The sequence below is a fragment of the Orycteropus afer genome, unplaced genomic scaffold, assembly GCF_000298275.1.
Source record: "Orycteropus afer afer isolate SDZICR_OR568_19922 unplaced genomic scaffold, OryAfe1.0 scaffold00827, whole genome shotgun sequence".
In the NCBI taxonomy this organism is placed as follows: domain Eukaryota; kingdom Metazoa; phylum Chordata; class Mammalia; order Tubulidentata; family Orycteropodidae; genus Orycteropus; species Orycteropus afer.
The window spans coordinates 441,398-466,851 of NW_006922414.1; the positions used below are offsets into that span (position 1 = coordinate 441,398).

The 25,454-nt window shown below is 39.8% G+C and overlaps 1 protein-coding gene across 1 annotated transcript in view; it reads left to right on the plus strand.

Annotated features, from left to right (window-relative positions):
* GARRE1 (granule associated Rac and RHOG effector 1) overlaps positions 1-25,454 on the plus strand; it is a 102,400-nt gene that overhangs the window by 38,984 nt on the left and 37,962 nt on the right. The window contains exon 2 of the mRNA XM_007957954.2: positions 14,662-14,871. Coding sequence (XP_007956145.1) covers positions 14,662-14,871 — 210 coding nt within the window. The remainder of the gene's footprint in view (positions 1-14,661; positions 14,872-25,454) is intronic.

The window sequence follows — 25,454 nt, forward strand, 5'->3', positions numbered from 1 at the left end:
CCCGTGCTTACCTCGCTCCCGGTTACTAAGCAGAAGCCCACCCGTGCTTACCTCACTCCCGGGGACTAAGCACAAGCCAGCCCGTGCTTACCTTGCTCCCGGAGACCCGGTCCCTCTCGGGAGGGTAACGGGAAAGTGTTCAGTGCAGATCAGTGAGCAAGCACAAGCCCGCCCGTGCTTACCTTGCTCCCGGAGACCCGATTCCGATCTTACATGGGGGTTATAGCAGAAGTAAAAGTAAAATGTGTGGGCACCGTAGCACCAAGGACCGAAAGGCAGAAATGTAAATACACTGTTGTAAGAATCTTACATTAAACATAAAGTGAAATAATATTGAAGACAGATTGAGACAGTTGAGAGAGAGCACTAACAAACCAATAATGGAGATAAAATTGAAAATAAGAAAATATTCAATCCAAAGAAGGAAAAAGGAACAAAGAACAGATGGGATAATGAGAAAACAAAAAGCATGAGAAATTTAAACAAACCACATCATTACATTACCATATTTTTTTTAATATATAACTCGTAAAAACCAGTTGTCATTAAGTTGATTCTGACTCATAGCCATCCTATAAGGCAGAGTAGAACAGCCCCAGAGTTTCCAAGGCTGTAACCTTTACAGAAGCAGACTGCCACATCTTTCACCCATGGAGTCGCTGGTGGATTCGAACCACCAACCTTCAGTTAGCAGCCAAACACTTTAGCCACTGTGCCAACAGAGCACCTTTCACAGTAACTCATCCATGCAAATGACATGCATCTAACATGATAGCACTCATAGGAGTGGAACAAGTGAAGGGCTTACTTGGTTAGCAAAAATGGTATAACACATTATTTGCACAAAAATATGTTAAATATAAACGACCTAAGCACTCCACATAAAATGGCAGAGATTGTCAGATTGCATGAAACAGCAAGACCTGGTTTGATGGAATACCCATCAAGATGTTTCAACAAATGATGCTGCACTGGATGCACTCACTTGTCTATGCCAAGACATTTGGAAGACAGCTACCTGGACAACTGACTGGAAGAGATCCATATTTGTACCCATTCCAAAGAAAGATGATCCTACAGATTGCGGAAATTGTCGAACAGTATCATCAATATCACACGCAAGTAAAATCTTGCTGAAGATGATTCAAAAATAGTTGCAGAAGTGCAGTACATAGACAGAGGGCTTCCAGAAATGCAAGCTGGATTCAGGAGAAGACGCAATATGAGATATCATTGCTGATGTCTGATGGATCTTGGCTGAAAGCAAAGAATACCAGAAAGATGTTTACTTGTGTTTTATTGACTATGCAAAAGCATTCGATTGTGTGGATCATAACAAATTATGGATAACATTGAGAAGAATGGGAATTCCAGAACACTTAATTGTGCTCATGAAGAACCTGTACATAGACCAGGAGGCTGCCATTCAAACAAAACAAGCGGATACTGCATGGTTTAAAATCAAGAAGGGAGTATATCAGGGTTGTATCCTTTGATCATACTTATTCAATCTCTATGCTGAACAAATAATATGAGAAGCTGGACTATATGAAGAAGAACACAGCATCAGGATTGGAGAAAGACTCATTAACAACCAGCGATATGTAGATGACACAGCTTTGCTTGCTGAAAGTGAGGATGACTTGAAGCACTTACTGATGAAGATTAAAGATGACAGTTTGCAGTATGAATTACATCTCAGCATAAAACAAAAATCCTCACAACTGAACCAATAAGCAGCATCACAATATATGGGGAAGAGATTGAAGTTATCAAAGATTTCATATTACTTGGTTCCACAATCAACATCAATGGCAGGAGCAGTGAAGACTTCAGACATCATATTGCACTGGACAGATCTGCTACAAGTGATCTCTTTAAAGTACTGAAGAGCAAAGATGTCTCTTTGAAGACTAAGGTACATCTAACCCAAGCCATGATACTGTCATTCACCTCATATGCATGTGAGAGTTGGACAATGAATAAGGAAGACCAAAGAAGAGTCTATGCTTTTGAGTTGTGATGTTGGCAAAGGATACTGAAAGTCCTGTGGACTTCCAGAAGAACTAAAAAACCTGTCCTGGAAGAAGTGCAACAAGAATGCTCCCTGGAGGTGAGAATGGCCAGACTTCATCTCACCTACTTTGGCCATGTTGTCAGAAAGGATCATTCCTTGGAGAAGGCTATCATGCTTGGTAAAGTGGAGGGTCAATGAAAAAGGGGAAGGCCATCAATGAGATGGATTGATAGAGTGGCTGCAATGATGGGCTTAGATATAGCAAGTATTGTGAGGCTGGCATAGTACTGGGCAGTGTTTTGTTCTGTCGTGCATTGGGTCTCTATGAGTCGGAGCTGACTGGACAGCACCTAACAACAGGAACAACATAAGAAGCCTACTTTAAATATAAAAGCACAGATAGGTTAAAAGATGGAAATACATATAACACATGAACACTAGGTATAAGAATGCTGGAATGGCTATATTAATATCAGGTAAAATATATTTCAGAGCAAGGATTATTACTAGGGATATAGTGGAATATTTCATGAAAATGAAGAGGTCAATTCATTATGAATGTTACAAGGGGTCATGGGACCCTGAGAACGGGTCCTGCTGACAAAGAATTGAACAGGAGAGGCAAAATGTCCATGTGAACCAAAGTTTATTAAAGAGAAAAGAGAGGGGAGGGGTTCGTGAGGAAGAGACAGAAGGACTTTCCCTACACAAGCCTCCAGTCTCACCGAATAAAGGATTTCCTGGGGTTTATAAAAGGTTTTAAATGGAAAACAGCATCATCTTTATTTGTGAAATGTATGGGGTTATGAAGATCAGATGCGTGCACAGAAAGTAGCCAAGATGAATTTCACTGCAAAGGTTGTCAGAACAAAGGTGGAATCTATCATGAAGGCTGCTGGGATACTTGACACAATTTATTCTGGGATGTTGCACATGCTTGATGTCTCTGGATCCTGGTTTGAGGCCCAGTAAGGGACTCTTGTTCTTGATTGCCTCTTGTGAAAGGTCACTTTATTGGTCACATTGACTTTTACTGTGCATCCTCTGTACCTGATGAGGAACTTGAAAAACAACTCAAAGGCAGCATTTTACAACTGGTCTAGCTTATAGGGGTTTTGTGGTATAGCCTTATCTTGCCTAAGGGCAAGCACTTCTCTAGCCCCAGCAGGAAGAATACTGAGTTAGAGGCTGCTTGATTCAGTTCTCTACCTGTCTCATGAAGACTTAAACACGAACGCCACCAGAACTCATCCCTTTACCTGTTGATGGGCATTTCTCTTGTTTCTACTTTTGGTTATTGTGTAAAGTGTTCTAGTGAACATTGGTGTATAGGATTCTGTTTGCCTTTACTTCCTCTGGGTATATATACCTGGGATTGATATTGCTGGGTTATATGTTAGTTCTATGTTTAGCTTTTTGAGAAACTGCCAAAATGTATTCCCAGTGTTTGTACCATTTTATATTCCCACCAGCATTGGATGAGGCTTCCAGTTTCTCCACAGTCTCTCCAACATCTGTTCTTTTCCATTGTTTTGATCATTGCCATTCTCATGCTTGAGGTGGTATCTTGTTGGAGTTTTGATTTGCATCTCACTAATGACTAATAAGGATCTCTGGTAATGTAGTGCCTAAAGGCACTTGACTGCTAACCAGAAGGTTGGCGGTTCAAACCCACTAGCCACTCCTCTCAAGGAAGATGGGTCAATCTACTTCCATAGAGATACTGCCTCGGAAACCCAAGGAGGGGTCGCTATGAGTCACATCCGACTCGACGGCACATAACAACAACAACAACAATGACTAATACTCCTGAGTGGTGTAAATGATTAAGTGCTCAACTATTAACTGAAAGGTTCGTAGTTCAGACCTATATGGAGATGCCTCAGAAGACAAGCCAGTCAATCTACTTCTGAAAGGTCACGGCCTTGAAAACCCTGTGGAGCAGTTATGCTCTGTACAAATGGGGTTGCCATGAGTTGGAACAGACTCTATGTCAACAACAACAATGGCTAATGGCATTGAGCATCTTTCCATGTTATTTTTGGCTATTTGAATATCCTCTTTGATGAAATGTCTGTTCATGTCCTCTGCCCATTTTTCCATTGGGTTATTTGTGCTTCTGTTGTTAAGTTGTAATCTTAATATGTAATTTGGGTATTAGGCCCTTATCAGATATATGGGTTCCCAACATTTTCTCCCCATCTGTGGGTTATTTTTCTACTTTGATGATGAACTCTTTTGATGAACGTAAGTATTTAATTTTTATCTCTTTTGTCTTTTGCTGATGGTGGTTTTGTTGTTATATCTGATGGCTCACTGCTGAAAAGTAGGTCCCACAGTTTTGCCCCTATATTTTCTTCTAAGAATTTTATGGTTTCAGTTTTCACATTTAGGTCTTTCATCCATTTTGAGTTGTTTTTTGAGTATATTGTGAGGCAGGATCCTATTTCATTCTTCTGCATGTAGAAATCCAATTTTCCCAGCATCATCTATTGAAAAGACACCCCCCGCCAGTTGAATGGACTTAGCAACCTTGTCAAAAATCATCTGAACACAGATGTATGGATTTGTTTCTGGACTCTCAATTTTATTCCATTGTTTTGTGTCTATCATTATGCCAGTCCATGCTATTTTAATCATGGCTTCATAGTATGTTTTGAAATGAGGGAGTGTGAGTCCTCTTACTTTATTCTTCATCTTCAAGATTACTTTAGGAAAACTTGCACTTTGGGAACAGTTGCTCTAGGAGTGGAATCTTTTGCCAACAATAATTAACATTGCTTCCTGTTGTTGTTGGGTGCCATCAAGTCAACTCATAGCGACCCTGTGTGCAGTAGAACAAAACACTGCCTGGTCCTGTGCCATCCTCATAGTCATTGCTATGCTTGAGCCCGTTGTCACAGCCACTATGTCAATCCATCTTGTTGAGGGTCTTCCCCCTTTTCACTAACCTTCTACTTTATCAAGTACAGTATCCTTCTCCAGTGACTGGTCCCTTCTGATATCATGAACAAGGTATGAGAGGTGAAACGTGACCATTCTTGCATCTACGGAGCATTCCAGCTGTCCTTCTTCCAAGACAGATATGTTTGTTGTTCAGGCAGTCCATGATATAGTCATATTCTTCGCCATAACTGTAATTCATTTGCATTCTTTATTCATTGTCCACCTTCCACATGCATATGAGGCAATCAGAAAGACAGTGGCTTGAGTCAGGCTCACCTTAGTCTTCAAAGTGACATCTTTGCTCTTTAGCATTTTAAAGAGTTCCTTTGCAGCAGATCTGCCCAATGCAGTGTGTCATTTGATTCCTTGACTGCTGCTTCCATGCACATTGATTGTAGAGCCCAGTGAAATGAAATCCTTGACAACTTCATTTTTGTTTTGTTTTGTTTTCTTTATGTTAAAGTGTAATCTTCACTGAAGGCTGTAGTCTTTGATCTTCATCAGTAAGTGCTTTAAGTCTTTTCATTTTCAGTAGGCAAGGTTGTGTCGCCTCCATATCTCAAGTTGTTAATCAGTCTTTCTACAGTCCTGATGCCTTGTTATTCTTCCTGTAATCAATTTCTCAGGTTATTTAATCAGCATACAGATTGAATAAGTATGGTGAAAGGATGCAACCCTGACATACACCTTTCCTGTTTTGAAACCATGCAATATCCTTGTTCTATACAAATGACTGCCTCTTAGTTTATGTACGGGAGCTCTGATGGCGTAGTGCCTAAGGCATTTGACTGCTAACCATTTGACTGCTAACCAGAAAACCACCAGCCACTTCTCGGAAGGACAGTTGGGCAATCTACTTCAGTAGTGATACCGCCTGGAAACCCAAGGGGAGGGGTAGCTATGAGTCAGATCCGACATGATGGCAATGCATAGTCTATATACAGGTTCATCATGAGCACAATTAAGTGTTCTGGAATTGTCATTCTTTGCAATGTTATTCATAATTTGTTATGATCCACATAGTCAATAGCCTTTGCATAGTCAATAAAACATAGGTAACATCTTTCTGATATTCTTTGCTTTCAGACAAGATCCATCTGATGTCAGCAATGATATCCCTCATTCCACATCCTTTTAGGAATCTGGCTCGAATTTCTCACAGTTCCTTGTCTATGTATTACTGCAGCCATTTTTTAATGATTTTCAGCAAAATTTTACTTGTGTGTGATACTAATTAATGATAATGGTCAATAATTTCTGCATTCTGTTGAATCATATTTCTTTGGAATGGGCACAGATATGAATCTTTTCCAGTCAGTTGGCCAGGAGCTGTCTTCCAGATGTCTTGGCATAAACGAGTAAGGGCTTCCAGGGATACAAGAGGATACTGCATGGTTTGAAATCAAGAAGGCAGTGTGTCAGGGTTGTATCCTTTCACCATACTAACTCAATATGTATGCTAAGCAAATAATCTGAGAAACTGGACTATATGCATAAGAAAGTGGCATCAGAATTGGAGGAAGGCTCATTGACAACCTGCGATATGCAGACAACTTTGCTTGCTAAAAGGGAGGATGACTTGAAGCACTTAACTGATGAAGACTGATGACTACAGTCTGCAGTATGGATTACACTTCAATATAAAGGAAACAAAAATCCTCACAACTGGACCAATAAGCAGCATCACAATAAATGGGGAAAAGATTGAAGTTGTCAAAGACTTTGTATTACTTGGTTCTACAATCAACGTCAGTGGAAGCAGCAATGAAGACATCACACAATGTATTGCGCTGGGCAAATCTGTTGCAAAAGACCTCTTTCAAGGGCTGAAGAGCAAAGATGTCTCCTTGAAGACTAAGGTGCACCTGACACAAGCCACAGTATATTCAATTGCCTCATACGCATGTGAGAGCTGGACAATGAATGAGGAAGACCGAAGAAGAGTTGATGCTTTTGAGTTGTGGTGTTAGAGAAGAATACTGAAAGTACCATGGACTGCCAGAAGAACAAACAAATCTGTCCTGGAAGAAGTGCAGCTGGAATGCTCCTTGGAAGTAAGAATGGTCAGACTTTATCTCACCTAATTTGGTCATGTTGTCAGAAGAGACCATTCCCTGGATAAGGCTATCAAAGTGGTAAAAAGACTTGGTAAAGTGGAGGGATAATGAAAAAGGTGAAGGCCCTCAACAAGATGGACTGACACAGTAGCTGCAATGATGGTCTTAGGAATAGCAAGGATTGTGAGGCTGGCACAGGACCCTGGCCAGTGTTTCATTCTATCGGACATAGGGTCGCTATGAGTCAGAGACAATTCAGTAGCACTTAACAACAGCAGGTATTGAAGGGAAGGTAATGACTGCATGACTTTGGAATTTCTATTAAAAGTGGCCAATCTGGATTACTTCATTTTCACTTTAAACTGATAGAAATATATGTTAGAATCCCTGGTAATATGTTATATATGACAGTTTTACTTGTTTGTCGATCTGCAAGGATGTGAGAAACATAAACTTCTAAGTAAAGGTGAGCAGAACAATGAACTTAGTGAGAAATTATTTGTTAATGTGAAAATCATAGGGTGTTCTGGGTGACGGGATGGACTTGGGCACTCCATAATTACTTCATAAGTCCAATAATATGCAGGTACTGAGGACAAGGTCTGGCCTTGGATTGAGTATTAGAAGAGGAATAACTAAAATTTTGAAGTATTCTAGGAAGGTAGAGTTGAATTATAGGTTAGGTCTCACTACTATACTGTTGTAGAAAGGATGGTCTTTAGGAGTTCAAAATATAATGACTTTATGCTAACATGCTTGTAACCTGAATAAAATGCAAAAATCATCAGAAGGAAAACGTATCCTGGTTATATACATGAACACAATTTAGCAGCTGATGTGGCACATATACAGGGGAGTGGGAAGATGAAGATGTACCCTTTTCCTCTACCATCAGGGTTACCTTGAAAACAGGGTTCATTTCAGTAGATCACTGATGGCTGTTTGTAATCCAAAACATGCATGGAGCAGCAGACAAGGTCCTTGATTGTCTGTATTCAGGAATTGGGCTTTTGTGAGGACTTTAAGCCACACCAAAAGGTTTCTCTTTTTGTAAAGGTTTCTGCAACCCTGTCTGATAATGACTTCTCGTTGGCTATCAGTTTTGGATGTATTGGGACAAAGGTATTCATTTATAATGATAAAAATACCAATGGTAAAATGGAGTCAAATTGCTTTCTTAACTTAAATGAAATCTGATGTTCTGAAAGACTGAATGATTGTTTGTGGATTTAGAACTGTCAAGAGGTTGAGGAACTGCTTTTTTCCCCAGGTCTTACATGTCCACTCACTGTTTAACATTGCTGCTTCCAGCTAATCTTAGCAGCTACTCTGTGCTATGCCATCATCCCACTTTGAAATTCCCACCAGTCTTTATTCCCATACCAAGGCCTGATACTGTATGGGCAGTGACAGGGTTTCTACATAGAGTTCTTTCTTTTCTTCTTAAAATCTACCCACTATTATGGCTACATCCTGGATCATATCATAGAGTGACAGAGCAGCAGCCTGGTGGTTAGGAACATAGCTTTGGGAATCACACAGACCTGGGTTCAAATCCCCAGTGCAAAACTTCTTGTTTGACATTGAGATAAGCTGGCCCAAGGGCTGGCCCATCCATGGGTCAAGGAGGAAAGGCTCTGTTATAGATGGGGAACTAGACTAAGAAAGACATGAGCTAACTTATCAAAAAGGTGGGTAGTGGGAGTGCCTGGAACTTGAGCTTGTCTTCTGTCAAGAGAAGATAATGATGTTGTATCTGTTAAAAATTTAGATAAATTTTCAGAGCAGATGTTCTGTGAAATAGCTGTTTCTAAGGTCCAGGGTAACCATTGATTTGATTGGCATTTACTGGATTGTTTGCAACACAAATATGTTATCACAGCCATAATTTGGATTGATGTTCATCATGGGTAGGGGGGGAGTGAAGGGCATGGGTAGCTGAGTTCTTGTTCTCATCATTCCCTATTTATAGGGAAGAAACTTAGAGAAGTGAAATGACTCATCTAAGGTCAAACATGTAATAAATGGAAGAGATTACTCACTGAATATCTGCCTTCCAGCATCTCTTCCCTTACTTAATTCTTTCAGCAGTATCCCAACTCCCATTCTGCCACAGATGTAAGCATGCAACCCAAATTGGAATTGTAAGAAGAATGTCCTATGCTGGAATTTGGGATGTTGCATCAGTCTTCAGAGCCCTTTCCAAGAGTTTTCCCTTTTAGAAGGGGAAGGGGTAACTGTTTAGTCTTGGTCATTTTCTCAGAGAGCCCTTTCCTTATCACTTGCCTCCCTAGTATTCATTCTCCCAGCAGCACCTGACTCTGAGTATCTATTGGTTTGTGTTTTCTCATTTCCATGTTAAGGAAAGCAAATATTGCATGAGATCTCCAGTTCCAACCCCCTCCCTGTAGCCAGGCAGGATGCTAAAGTAGGAAGAATTTATGTCCCTGAGGATTCTGCTCTACTCCTTCTCTGTGTTTGCATTGTACAGAGATTCAGGACACCTTCATTCTGACCTACATCACTTAAAGTTGAATGTCTGTCATGTGCCAGGTCTCTGTGCCAGCCAACAGCTGTTTCTGGCAATTTAGAGTCTATTGAAGGCAATGGGACACCCTAGCCAAGGGCATAGACATGCAAGTTGAGTGACTAGTCGAGCTGTTTATAGTTCTTGGCAGTTTCATAACTTCTCAATACCTCAGTCTTACTGTCTGTAAAATGGGAATAGCCACACTGGTTGTTCCTAGGATTAAATGAGATAATCCATGTGAAATCCTTAGAACCAAGTACATGCTGAGTGCTCAGTTAAAGCTGACGACTGTTGCTGTCATGTATAAGAATAGATAAATTCTGTTTATTCATGTCACATGTCTCTAACTAGGTTTCAAGGTTGATTAGTGAAACTAGTGCAGATGATCAAGGGGGAGGAGCTTTGAAGGAGGTGTGAATGGCAATCCCAGGAGGTTTGGATAGGAGTTCAACCTGTGATTCAGTTTTTTGACCACACAGGGAGAATACTTAGGTGTGAGATGTGTGCACATGATTTCCACATGGCAGAAAAATTCAGAAGGAATAAATGTCACTGCTGGGAACTGGCCTACCCCTGTTTATTCAGGAAGCAGAGCTCTGACCAGTCAGAATGAGACGATACATGGTGGAGGGCCTTGTTAGGCATGTGTGCTGAGAGGTTCTCACCCAGCTTGAGTCTTACTTTGGGATGTTCAAGGTATAGAACGGAGCTAGAGGTAGGGCACTGGGGTTGGATTTTAGTTCCTTGTAAAAGCAATAGAAATAGTTATCTAATTTTAGCCGCGCCCCACCACCACCACCACCAGGGCAGTGCAGAATAATGGCAGCAAGTGGGTCTCTCAGGTTTGTTCCTACCAGTTGAATCCATTGTGAATTCAATAAATACATTTTTAGTGAGTAATTAATCTACTATGTAAGCCAATTAAATATAAAATAGTTTCCATGAAAAAGCATTTGAATATTATGGACCATGATAAAAGCATTGCAGAAAAGTTTTTGTTGAAGCATTTCCAGTAAGGTGGAGGAATAGGCAGACAAGCGACACAGACCCTCTTCAACAAGGAAAAGAAAAACCAATTGACAGAGATACAGAAGATAATCCTTGAGCCCTGAGCTTTGAAAGGAACTATACAAAAGTGGATTAGGCACCAACTAGTGGAAAAACCTAAACGAAAACAGTGAGTATAGAGACAGTCAGAGCTGCGGACTGTCAGCTACTCTGACGGGACCAGCAGCCTGAATATTTCCAAGTGGTGTTGGGACCTGAGTATTGACCTAAAGATCAGCCCTGGTCACCCAGGTCTGCAGGGACCACTGCACTGGTGATCTATGAATAGGAAGGGAAACAGCAAGGAGGGAGACAACGTGAGCTGTTGACTTTCTGCTATCCAGAAGGCACAGCCATTTTGATTGTGTACACATGGCAACCATTTTGGATATTTAAAGTGACTGAGGGTGCAGCCATTTTGAAGGTTTACAAGTGAAAACCATTTTGGATTTTAAAGTGATAGCATTCTCATTTGAATTCCAGGGACCTAAGAATAGGCTCTGTTTGCCAAGGTCAGCAGGGACATAGAAGAGACTCACAACAAGAAAGGAGAGAAGTGGTGTATGTACAAGTACTGTCAACTAGTGAATAGAGGAGCACAGCACAGTACCCTGCTTGTGTAGATAAATACAAACAAAGAGAACAAAAATCATGGGGAAGTCACTCCAACATACAATCACCAATTAAATATAAACACAAAAAGTGACAATGCCTCAGAGACAACAGAGCATCACAGTCCACACAAAGAAGCAAGATAAAGCAGGAGAAACAAAGGACCAGGATACAGACCCAAAACACATCTCTGAGGAAGACCCAGCATTGTAACTCCCTGATAAGAAATTCAAAAGAATTAGATTTAGGTATCCTCAAAAGATTGAGAGACAGATCAAGAAAAACACAGACAAAACCCTAGAAGAATCTCAAAAGACAATACAAGAACAAAATGACAAAATAAATGAAAAATTAGAAATGATACAAAATCTACAGATAGAAATCCAGAAGATTAATACTAAATTGTCAGAAATAGATAACACATTGAAAGGGCAAAGGAGTAGAATCGATGCAATGGAAGACATAATTAATGAGATTGAAGACAAATACCTGAATACTTCTTTGGAAAGGGATATCAGAAAAAAGATAAAGACAAAATGAAGAAAGCCTAAAGGTCGTGTGGGATACCATCAAAAAGAATAACCTGCATGTCATTGGAATTCTAGAACAGGAAGAGAAAACTAAAACCATTGAGAAAATTGCCCAAGATTTGTTGGAAGAGAACATCCCTGATACGATGAAAATGGGAATATATCCATTCAGGAAGTCTGACGAACCCCAAACAGGATAGTCCCTAAAGCAAATCACCAAGACATATTATCAAACTCATCAAAACCAATGACAAAGAAAGAATCCTAAAAGCACAGGAAAAATGACAAGTTACCTACAAGGGGCAACCAATAAGTCTAAGCTTGGATTTCTCGGCAGAAATCATGCAGGTGAGAAGACAATGGGATGGTATATATAAAACCCTGAAAGAGAAAAATTTCCAATCAAGAATTATGTACCCAGCAAAATTGCCCCTCAAATATGATGAAATTAGGACATTTCCAGAGAAGCAGAAATTAAGGGAATTTGTTAAAACCAGGTCAGCCTTACAAGAGATGCTAAAGGGAGTCCTTTGGACAGAGAAGCAATAACAGCCAACAACAATGGACCATTAACACACATGATGATATAACCCAGAAACCAACACAGCTATGGAAGTATCCAAAGTGAATAAGCCTACAAGATTGTAAACAGGGAACCAGAGACACCAATTGGCAGATGGGAACAACTACAAACCAAAAAGGGAAAAAAAAAATCTATGTCGTTACAGAACTTCTAGATGGTAGGGAAGTCAAGACAACTACAAGATAGAGCGGACTATTCTAAACTTGAGAAGAAAACTAAATCACAGGGTAACCACAAAGAAAAATGATAAGCCTTCACATCAAAATAAAAAAGAGGACCAGCACAAATATTTAGCAAATACTAAAACAGTAGCAACAAAGGAAGTGGTAACACAATTCATAAACAAAACGAGCTCAGCATAGAAAATTATATGGAACAAAGAAATCAGCACCATGAAAAAGGACGTAACAAAAATGACAGCAACAAATTCATATTTGCTCATAATTACATATCTAGCAAGGGACTTAACTGTTAAGATTTATAGAAAACTCCCAACTCCTCAACACCAAAGTAATTAACAGTCCATTTGAAAAATGGGCAGAAGACATGAATAGACACTTCACCAAGGAGGATATTCAGGTGGCCAGCTAATACATGAAGAGATGCTCATAATCATTTGCCATCAGAGAGATGCAAATCAAAACAACAATGAGATACCATCTCACCCCAGCACTGATGGCAAGGTTCAACGAGACAGAAAATAACAAATGCGGGTGTGGATGCGGAGAGATTGGGACTCTCATACACTGCTGGTGGGACTTTGAAGTGATAGAACCACTGTGGAAAGCAATATGGCAATTCCTTAGAAAGCTAGAATTGGAGATATCATTTGACCCAGCAATCCCATTACTAGGTATATATCCTAGAGAGGTGAAAGCCAGGACAGGAAAGATATACGCACACTCATGTTCATCGCAGCACTATTTACAATAGCAAAAAGATGGAAACAACCTACGTGGCCATCAGCAGAAGAGTGGATGACCAAACTATGGTACATACACATAATGGAATTCTGTGCAGCACTAAAGACTAATGTAGTCTGCAAAACACCACATAATATAGATGAACTTGGAGGACATTATGCTGAGGGAAATAAATCAATCACAGAAGGATAAATATAGTATTAGTTCATTATTATGGAGGGTCAAGGAAAGGTTTCTGTGTGGAGGGAAACTTTCTTTGTTGGTTGCTAGGAGTGAGAGGGGAGGGGAGAAAACACTGCAAAAAAGCATAGACCCATGTGTATTTCACTGTACATAAATTATATTTCAATAAAATGCATTTTTAGAAAAATAAAATGTCAAATATATGTTTAAAAAAAGTTTTTGTTGTTATTGTCAAATTTAATGTGGGCCAACCAACTGTAAAAGATTAAAGGAAAAATGTATATAATCTGGAAAATATCTGCTCTAGTTGCTTTGCAAGAGACAAGTTCTTGCTCTACTTTTTTTTTTTTTTTTTAAAGGGAAGTAGGAAATTATAGGGAACACCCTGTAGCTGTGGTTAAGAAAGAAAGAAAACCGGGAACAACAAACAATGTCAGAGAACAACTTTTGCTGATGCCAGAAGGTTAGCTGATGAATGCACATTCGTATCTTAGTTTTCATGTTATACATAGTATTTTTAAAATGCATTCCATCAATCAAGCTACTCTAATATGAATCAAGAGTGAGTTTCTGATGCCCTGGCAACTAGAGTTGTCCAGTGTATTAGTAATTAAAAAATAGTGCAAGTTTCCCTGTAAGAACTTTATTGACTTCTAGAAACTGATCTGTCAGTTCTGTTTTATAAGACTAGAAATAAGACTTGCAACTATGTTAATAACTATGTTAGTAACACTCTTATTAAACCAACTGTTATCTTTAGATTCCATTTCTAATGGAATGACTTCTTGTAGTCAAACGGACCTCCTTTTAGATTTTTAGTATCACAGCTTTTACTCTGTCCTCTGAATATGTGGACATAATTGGAATTGTGAACTGCTCTAGTTCAGTAGGAGCTCAAAGATAACCAGGGTTGGTGTAAGCCAGAGTCCAAAGGAGGAGAGTGGAGAGCAAGAGTGGAGGAGGTTTGGTGGGACATTAGAAGACCCATTTGAATATTGGATATGGCTATTGTTTGAAACATTTTGACTTCTATACATAAGGCAACCATATCCAAACATGAGAACAAAGATCCTTCCAAAGCAAGGTGGCTTTTTGATTTTATAAGATTTCAAATTTCCAACTAATTATCATCTTATATAATATGAGATAATGATACAATAATGATTGAAATTTATTTCACTAATCTAGCATCAACCTGCAACCTAATAATCCTTGGCTCTCTTGTTTTCACAGGTGTTGGGACGGTGTTTCTTGACAGTGGTGCAAGTCCATTTCCAGTTTTTGACCCAAGCATTACAAAAGGTCCAGCCAGTGGCCCACTCTTGCTTTGCCGAAGTTGTTGTACCAGAAAAGAAAAATAGCAGCAGTGGCAGTGGCTTACCTGGCATGAGCCACACACCTGAACTGGAGGAAGCTGTGCGATCCTGGAGGGGGGCTGCCGAGGTATAACTCTGGCTTTGGTGTGATTGTGCCCTATGTTCAAATAGAAGACACTCCAAAGTACCTTCATCTGGTGGTTCTCGAAAGAGCCATTTTATGTAGACATTTAAGTTTTAAACAGTTACCATTAGTTCGTTCATTCATTTGACAGTGAATGACTTTGTGCAGTGCCTACTTTGTGTCAGCCATATGCTGAGTAGTGGGTGACAGCTTCTACACACAACCTACTAGGAGAAAGGACTTATAAAAACAGGGTTAAGGAAGCCATGAAGGAAGTGTGTTGAAGTCCATAGGTGTTCCTGCCCCTGAATGGGAGTGGTGCAGGAAAGCTTCCTTCCAGGAAGAGGCAGGCTCCAAAGCCATAGTCGCACTACAGTTAAAGCTCAGTGAGTTTAAGGAATTATGTCTGCTATTTGATAGCCAAATCATTTTCTTTATAGATATGTGTCGTTTTTGTAGCTTTTTCTTCTTTATGATGTCTAACTGTTTTAACTCTGCCTACATCCTCATTGTCAGTTGCTTTGCATGTGATTTGGGCAGTTCTCTAGTACTGCTTTTTTTTTTTACTTCATGAAATTTTTCATCTTTTTAAAGATTTGCCATTTCCCACACAGTAGATCCTTTTATAAAATATAACCGTCAGCAAGAGACCTACCAAGACTGACTTCACTAGTGGGTGGAGATAGTCTGGGATGGTCTGGTATGGGGATCAGAGATGGAGAGGTGCACTGTCCATGAGTACTAAGTGTACATGTTCATTAGTGAAGATTCTCCTCTTGTGTTCACTTCTGCTTTCCCACACAACCTTGCAACTAAGGACGTCTACCATGATAGTGGGCCACAGGAACTTCCCTGAGCCACCCTGGTGTGGGATTCCAGTCTGGGATAGGGTCTTAGTTTTCTAGTGCTGCTGTAACAGAAATACCACAAGTGGATGGCTTTAACAAATTTATTTTTTCATAGTTTAGGAGGATAGATGTCTGTTATCAGGGTTCTGGCTATTGGTGAAGGCTTTCTGTTTCTGTCAACTCTGGTGGAAGATCCCTGTCTCTTTTGAGTTTCTGTTTGCTGAACTACCTTCCTGTGGCTTGGCATCTCTCTTCCCCTATCTCTGCTCTTTCCCTTACTCATTTAATTTCTTTTATATGTCAAAAGAGATTGACTTGAGATACATCCTACACTAATTTGTCTCATTAACATAACAAGGATAACCTGTTTCTTAGTAAGATTACACCCACTCCACTTACCAACATGGTTAGGTTCATTGTTAGTGACTGGGCAGTGTGGTCCAGACCTGTATTCTTATCATCTGGCTTTACAGTCCACTGTGTTACCCTAACTGTTGTGCTTTAACCTCATGATCATTCAACTCACATTCAAAAACCTTTGATACCTGGTTCACTCTTCCTTTCCACTCCACCTTCTTGACACCAGACCCAGGTGGTCCCTCAACTTCCCTGCTTTAACATTTTCCTCCACTCACTTCAGCCCCTCTAGGCCCTTCTGTCCTCCTTTCACTCCCTTTGCTTCAGCTGTTGACCCTGCCCTCACTGCACTAAGAAAATAAAATCACCTGACAGCAGCCCCCTTTCTTCACATAACCAAAATGACAGGCCCTCTCCTTTCAGGCCCATCTTTTCTTCATTGTAGCAAAGGGAGTACTCACTCCTTCTATCCAGTATTTACACCAACTTCATTCCTTCCTCACTTTCAAGGACCCAGTTCCTGTCGTGGGACCCTCTGTTTTCTGTCTCTCATCCTCACCTTGTTCTCACCAGTATACAAATTATGCTTACAAACAAAAATTCTTCCTGCCTTGCCCTGTTTCTCTGCTCTTTTTCATAGCTAACTTTTTGGCAGTCTAACTTCACTGCTGTCAAGTTGGATCCAACTCATAGCGACCCTTCCTTGGGTTTCTGAGGCAGTAGTATCACTGGGAAGTAGGTTGCCCACCCTTCCTTCCGAGGAGTGGCTGGTGGGTTTGAACCACCAGCCTTCTGGTTAGCAGTCAGATGCTAAGGCACTATGACACCAGAGCTCCCAACTTCTTAGAAGAGCTGTCTACCTTTTTTCTCACCTTCCATTCATTCTAAAAAAAATTTATTATGAAATATTTTAACCATGTAATAAATGTCTCACATATACCCCATATATCTTCTTTTTAACTTTGTCAAGTGAATCTTAACATTTTGCTGTACTTGCTTCACACTTTTATTTTTTATTTTAATTAAAATTTTTTTTTCAAATGTCATACATTTATTATCTAACAGCTTTTTTGGGTCAAAGAAGCCTGGGTGGCACAAGTCATTTGCAATTAGCTGCTAATCTAAAGGCTGCTGGTTGGAACCCATCCAGCAGCTGGAAGAAAGGCCTGGGAAATTGTTTTCATAAAGATGACAGCCAAGAAAACCCCATGAAGCAGTTCTACTCTGCAACACATCAGGTTACTATGAGTTGGGGAATGGACTCAACAGCAGCTAGCAAAAACAGTATCTATAGGTCAGGAATCCAGGCATAGGTTAGATGGGTCGTCTTCTGGTCTCATAAGCCTGTATACAGGCAGAGTGTCAGCTGGTGCTATGTTCTCATCTGGAGGTCGAGGTCCTCTTCCAGGCTTACTGGTTGTTGGTAGAATTCATTTCCTCATGGCTGGAGAATTTATGATGATGGCATCTTTTTTCAAGGCTAGCAAAAGAGAGTGTCTCTGCTGCTTCAGTGTCTTACCTCTTAGCATGCCTTTTATTTTAACAGAAAAAAGACATTACAAATGCTATTGAATCCCCTTAGTACCTCTCCACTATTTTATCTACTGTTTTATCTCTTATTCTCTAGAGATATCCTTTATTTTGAATTTGACATTTGTGTATTTGTATATTTTTACTATGTATGCATGTATCCATAAAGAATATAAAGTAATATTTTGCATGAAGTAAAGCTTTATATAAGTGGCATCATTCAGCTCACTGAAATCTGGCTTACGTTCCTATACCAGAACATGAGTTTTCTTGCCAAGATTACTGGTGCCTTCTGTATTGCCAAATCCAAAGAACCATTTTTGACTTCATTTAGCAGCTCACAGCAGCATGGGCTACTCTTTGCCTTGGAAAACTCCCAGTGGCATCTAAGAACCAGGCTTTCTTAATTACTCTTTTATCTCTGAAGCTATCCTCTTTTCATTTATTTTACTAGCTTCTCCTCAACACGCTTCTGAATATGAGTTTCTCAAGATTCTATTCTAGATGCCCTGCTGTTGTTGTTGTTGTTGTTTGCCGTCGATTCGGCCCTGACTTATAGCGACCCCTCCTTGGGTTTCCGAGGCATTATCACTACGGAAGTAGGATTGCCCAACCTTCCTTCTGAGGAGTGGCTGGTGGGTTTGAACCGTCAGCCTTCTGGTGAGCAGTCAAGTGCCTTAGGCACTATGCTACCAGAGCTCCCTGCTACTTAGGGAATATTCACCCAGTTTTCAGGCTTTAAAAATTGCCATGTTCTACGAGATGGTGCCCGGTCACCATTGTCAACCATTCAGAAAGGGATCAGAATAGGAGATCCTGGATAGAGTGAGAGAAAAACAGAACAAAACTCAAAATCGTACAAACAATCAGGCTTACTGCTCTGATAGAGACTGGGGAAACCCCTGAGACTATGACACCTAGTCACCCTTTGGGCCTGGAATTAAACTCACTCCTGTGCCTTCCAGTCAAGCAATAGACAGGCCTACAAGGTGAACATTTACCCCAAGTAAGTACACTCCTTAGAACATTCAACCATAGGAAATCAGAAGGGCAGCATTTGCACAGGGAGATAGCTCAGAGGGCAGGAGTGCAGAGCAAAGAAGGACATAGGGAAAAGGTAACCCCAGCAGGGGGAGGGGAGTAGGAATTTCTGTGTTCTGGGAAGCATCAAATGTGCATGATCATTCCACTTCTGGTACCTTTTTATTCAGCTGCTGCCTACCTTAGGTCTCCCAAGTGGTTCAGGCTTACCTGTTCCTCCTCAAGTCTTCCCACCCTGTGTCATTCATGCAAGAAACCTAGGATTTATCTTCCAGTCTTTCCAACACACCTACATCTAGTCCATAAGAAAACCCTGCAGGTCCCACCTCCAAAATATTATCCCAAATCTGTTCTGTGTCCACTGTCACTACCTTTATTCAGGCGATCATTACTTCTCCCCTGAATACAGCAGCCCACCAGCTGGGCTCCCTTTTCCCCTCTTTCTCTTGCCTTTGCCTTCCTCTTCCTCCTTCCATTTTAAATTGGATGATGTTGCTCCTCATTACCTTAAGGTAAAATATGGGCCCTTAACCACAGCCTGCCTGGTCCCAGATAATCTGGTTCTCACCTCAGTTGCCATCCTGAGGTCACTCTTCCCCTCACTCACAGGATCACAGGTCCTTGAATGTATGTCACTGTTTGTTACCTTGGATCCTTGGCACATGCTATGGATATGTCTACCTTTTGTGACCTCCCTACCCTTATACACTTTCATTGAACACCTTTTTCTCCTTAACTCTTGGCCTAAATGATGATTTCTCATTGTCTAGGGTGCTTCCTGTCACAGTGCTGTTTTTTCCTTCGGTGTATTTGCTTTTTTTTTCTTTAAATTTTATTGCTGTTGAGAATATACACATGCAATTTAGTGGCATTGATTACGTTCTTCAAGTTGTATAGCCATTCTTTCCTCTGTGGTAATTAAGGTTGTGTGTCAACTTGGCTGGGTTATAGTTTTGAATGGCTGGGCGGCTGGATAGAGCTATCTCCCATGATAAGATTGTAATTACCTCCATGGTAGAAGGTACTGTAAGCAGCTAAGTAGTTACCTGAGGGGTGTGGCTTGCTTCCACTATTTAAGGAGAGGCTTTAAGAAAGGACTGTAGCTTTTTGGCACATCTGGATCCTGCATTTGGCTGAGTCTTCATCTCAGTGGCCTGCTGTGTTGCCTGCTGATGTTGGGATTGTGCCATTTTATTGGCTTCATCAGCCTTAGCAGCCAGCAGCTCCGTGAGTTAAGAGAAACATCTAGCTCCAGTGGGTCTGCAATAAGAGGCAGAGCAGAAGCCCAAGGTTGAGGGGCCTTCACCTAGTCTCTAGAGCCGCTACTCTGAATTCAGACTTCTGGCCTCCTAAACTGTAAGGAAATAAACTCCTGTTTGTTAAAGACATCCACTTGTGGTTTATCTGTTATTGCAGCACTAGAGGACTAAAACACCCTCCTTTTCTGAGTTGTTCCTCTCCCAGTGACATAAACTAACTGCCCTCTAAGTTTCTTATCTAAACTTTTGAGTTGCTGTTGTGAATTTGATTATCTGAAAAAGATAAAACATAATGCCAAGGTTTTGTTCAGTTTTAAGAAGACTTAAAGGGATATTTTTGCTTTAAGGGTTTAAGATTCTCTGAGGGCAATAGTTTCAATGGTACATCCATCTTCCATGGCTGTAGAAAATCCAGAGTCCATAAGAATTTAAAATTCTGTTCTCCTTTTCCCCCTTTTGATCAAAATTCTTCTGTAGAATCTTTGATCAAAATGTTCAGTAATGGTAGCCAGGCACTATCTAGTTCTGGTCTCATGGCAAAGGAGGCAGTTAGTTGTTCATGGAGGCAATTGGCCGCATATTCCATTTCCTCCTGCTGTTCCTAATTCTCCTTCCTGTGTTCCAGGTGAATAGAGACCAATTGTTGTGCCCTGGTTAGCTGCTTGCAAGCTTTTAAGACCCCAGGCACTATGCAACAAATGAGGCAGAACAAAAGAAGTAAACATGCCATTAGGCCAATTAACTGGAATGTCCCATTAAATCATGACCCTAAACCTCTGAACAAAGGAATCAACTCCTATAAGGTGTTTGGTTGTACATAAGCACCCTCTTCAGCTACTTGTTGATTTTGTTGTGGTGGTGATAAATGTATCACACAACTTTTGCCAATTCAGCTTTGTACAATTGTATAACAATTAGTACAATAAACTATATACAACCTTACTCTTAACCAGTGTAATTTTTCCATCACCATTTATCCCCATTTTCCCCCTGCCTCCAGCCTCTGGTAACCACTAATAAACTTTAGTCCTCTTGGTACATTTGCCTTTTCTGTTTTATGTAAGTGGGATTGATTTATTTCACTCAGAGTAATATCTTCAAGCTTCATCTGTAGTACAGCATTTATCAAGATTTCATTTCTCCTTCTGGTTGAGTAGTATTCCATTGTATGTATGTACCACATTTTGTTTGTCCATTCATATGCTGATGGACATTTAGGTTTTTTCTACCTTTTGACTATTGTGAGTAGTGCTACAAAGAACATTGGTATACAAGTCTTTTTTTCAGTCTCTGCTTTCAAGTCTTTGGGTATATACCTAGGAGTGGAATAGCTGACTCATATGGTAGTTCTTCAGAAGAAGGATTGGGCAATGTACTTCTGTAGAGATACTACCTCGGAAACCCAAGGGTGGGGTCACTATAAGTCGGAAATGACTCGACGGCAATGAGTGAGTGGGTGATGGTAGTTCTATTTCTAATTCTTTGAGGAACTGCTACACTGTTTTCCACAGCACCTGTACCATTGTGCATTCCCACCTACTATGGATAAGGGTTCTAATTGCCCCACATCCTTACCAACATTGGTTATTTTCTGTTTCATTCTTTTTATTTTAACTATCCTAGTGAAAGTGTAATTGTTTATCATTGTGGCTTTGATTTGCATATCTCTGGTAACTAATGATGTTGAGCATCTTTTCATGTGTTTGGTGCCCATTGACTGTCCTCTTTGGTGAAATGTCTATTTAAGCCTTTTGCCTATGTTATGATTATGTTATTTGTTTTTGTTGTTAAATTGTCAAAGGTTTTTTAATGCATATTTTGGGTATTAGATTCTTGTCAGATGTATGCTTTCTAAAGATATTCTCCTAGACAGTAGCTTATCTTTTCACTTTCTTGGTAAAGTCTTTCGATGAACAAAATTTTAAAATTTTATGAGGTCCCATTAATTTGTTTTTTACTATTTGTGCTTTTGTTATTATATTAGATAATCCATTTTTGAAAACTAGGCCTGATAGCATTGTCCCTTCTTGTTCTTCTAAGAATTGTGTGGGTTTAGTGTGCACATTTAGGTCTTTAATCCATTTTTAATTTGTTTTCTTGAATAATGTGGTGCAAGATTCTATTTCATTTTCCTGCATGTGCAAATCTGATATTCCCAGCACCATTTGTTGAAGAGATTCTTCTTTTCTCATTGAATGCTCCATGGGCATTGATTGTGGACCCAAGTAAAATGAAATCCTGACAACTTCGGTCTTTTCTCCATTTATCATGATGATGTTTATTGCTCTGGGTGTGAGGGTTTTTGTTTTCTTTATGTTGACATATAATCCATACTTAAGACTGTAGTCTTTGATCTTCATCAGTAAGTGTTCCACATCATCTTCACTTTCAGCAACGAAGATTTGGCCTTGAGGATTCCTCCAATTCTGATGGTGTGTTCTTCCTCACATAGTCCAGGTTCTCAGATTATTTCCTAAGCATGCAGGCTGAATAAGTATGGTGAAAGGATAACAAACAACCCTTGTTTCTACTTGTTCTATTTGTACAACTGCCTCTTAGTCAGTTTATTGTAGGTTCCTCATGAGCACAATTAAATGTTCTGGAATTCCTATTCTTTGCAGTGTTATCCATAATTTGTTATGATCCACAGTCAAATGCCTTTGCATAGTCAGTAAAACACAGGTAAAGATCTTTCTGATATTCTTTGTTTTCAGCCAAGATCCATCTGACACCAGCAATGATATGCCTCGTTCCACGCCCTCCTCTTGAGGCTTGAGGCTTTAATCCAGCTTCAATGAATTTCTGACAGTTCCCTGTCTGAATATTGCAGCAACCTTTTTGGAATTATTTCAGCAAAACTTTACTTGTATGTGATATTAATGATTTTGTTTGATAATTTCTGCATTCTGTTTGATCATCTTTCTTTGGAATAGACACAAACTGGATGGTTGCCCAGGTAGTTGTCTTCCAAATTTGTTGACATAAATGAGTGAGTGCCTACAGTGCTTCATCTGTTTGTTGTGTCTCAGTGGGTATTCCCTCAATTCTTGGAGCCTTGTTTTTCACCAGTTCCTTCGGTGCAGCTTGGACTTCTTCCTTCAGTACCATTGGCTCCATATGCTACCTCCTAAAATAGTTGAATGTTGATCAGTTCTTTTTGTACAGTGACTCTGTGTATTCTTTCCATCTTCTTTTGATGCTCCCTGCATCATTCAGTATTTTGCACGTAGACTCCTTTAGTATTGCAACTTGAGGCTTGAATTTTTTTTCTTTAGTTTTTTCAGCTTAAGAAATTCAGAGTGTTCTTCCTTTTTGGTTTCCTAATTTGAGGTCTTTGCACATTTCATTGTAATTCTTTACTCTGTCTTCTCACACTTCCCTTTGAAATCTTCTGTTCAGCTCTTTTATTTCATCATTTCTTGAATTTGCTTTAATTACTGTCCATTCAGGAGCAAGTTTCAGAGTCTTTTCTGACATCCATTTTGGTCTTTTCTTTCTTTCCTGGATTTTTAATGACCCTTTGCTTTCTTCATTTACAGTGTTCCTGATGTCATCCCACAAGTCGTCTGGTCTTTGGTCATTAGTGTTCAGTGTGTCAAATCTTTTCTTCAGATGATCTCTAAATTGTGGAATATAATCAAGGTTATATTTTGGCTCTTGTGAACTTGTTTTAATTTTCTTTGGCTTGAGCTTAAGCTTGCGTATGAGCAATTGATGGTCTGTTCCATAGTCAGCTCCTGGCCTTGTTCTGTGTGATGATACTGAACTTCTCTATCGGCTCTTTTCACAGATATAGTTGATTTGATTCCTGTGTATCTGTCAAGGTCCACATGTATCATTGCCTTTTATGTTGTCAAAAAATGGTATTTGTAAATTTCTGTCATGCAGAAATGGTCTCTGACACCATTTCTTTCACTAACACCACATTTTCCAACTACTGCTGCTCTTCTTTGTTTCCATCTTTTGCATTCCAATCACCAGTAATTATCAATGCATCTTGATTGCATGTTTGGCCAATTTTAGACTGCAGAATTTGGTAAAAATCTTCAACTTCTTCATCTTTGACTTTAGTGATTGAAGTGGAAATTTGAATAATGCTCATTAACTGCTGTTCCTTGTAGGCATAGATGTATGTTAACCTGTCACTGACAGGATTGTACTTCAGGATAGATCTTAAGATCTATTATTTTTGATGATGAATGTGACAGCATTTCTCTTGAACTTGTCATTCTTGGCATAGTAGACCATATGTTTGTTCATTTCAAAATGGTTAATACCAGTCCTTTTCAACTCACTAATGCCTAGGATATCAGTCTTTATGCATTCCATTTCATTTTCAACAAATTCTAATTTTCCTAGGTTCATACTTCATACCTTCCATGATCTGATTATTAGTGAATATTTGTAGCTGTTTCTTCTCATTTTGAGTCATGTTACATCTGCAAATAATGGTCTTGAAAGCTTTACTCCATTCATGTTATTAAGATTGACTCTACTTTGAGGAGGCAGCTCTTCTCCATTCGTATTTTAAGTGCCTTCTAACCGGAGTGTGTCATCTTCTGGCACTAAATCAGTGTTTCACTGCTATTCATAAAATTTTCCAGTAATATATCAAACAGTGTTTCACTGCTATTCATACACTTTTCAGTGGCACATTTTTTCAGAAGACTGCCAAGTCCTTCTTCCCTGTCTTAGTCCAGAAGCTCTGCTGAAACTTGTACACCATGGGTGACCCTACTGATATTTGAAACACCAGTGACATAGCTTCCAGAATCATAGCAACACACAAGCCACCAAAGTACTTCAAACTGACAAACAGTGTACTGTTGCTGTAAAATATACTTTAAAATCAGGAGGAGTGAGTCTTCTTACTTTGTTGTTCTCTTTCAGCTTTGTTTGAGCTGTTCAGGGCCTCTTGCCTTTCCATATAAGGAGGTCTGGTGGTATAATGGTTAAGGCATTTGGCTGCTAACCAGAAGGTGGGTGGTTCAAACCTATCAGCTGCTCTGTGGAAGAAAGATGGGGCATTCCATAGAGATTTACAGCCTTGGAATCCCAATGGGGGTTGCTGTGAGTTGGAATTGACTTGATGGCAGTGAGTTTGGTTTGGGTTTGGGTTGCCTTTCCATATAAACTTGAGGATTGTTTTTTCTATTTCTGTAAAGAAGGCTGTTGAAATTTTTATTGAGATTGTGTTGAAATTATAGATTGCTTTGGGTAGTATTGACATCTTAACAATACTAAGTCTTTCAATTCATGAGCATGAAATATCTTTCCATTTATTTAATTCTTTTTCAGTAGTTTTCATAGTATAGGTCCTTCAAACCCCTGGTTAGATTTATTTAAGTATTTTATTCTCTTAGATGCTATTTTTAATGGAATTGTCCCTTAATTTCACTTTCAGATTTCTCAGTGCTTGTGTATAGAAACCTGCAAAAAGGATGTGGTGGCAGCATCTTCTGACCTCCTCCAGTCTCATGAGGGGGAAACAAAGTCACTATCCATAGCCCAAGGCTTAATCCTGTGAGGCTAGACATGCTGTTATCCCCCA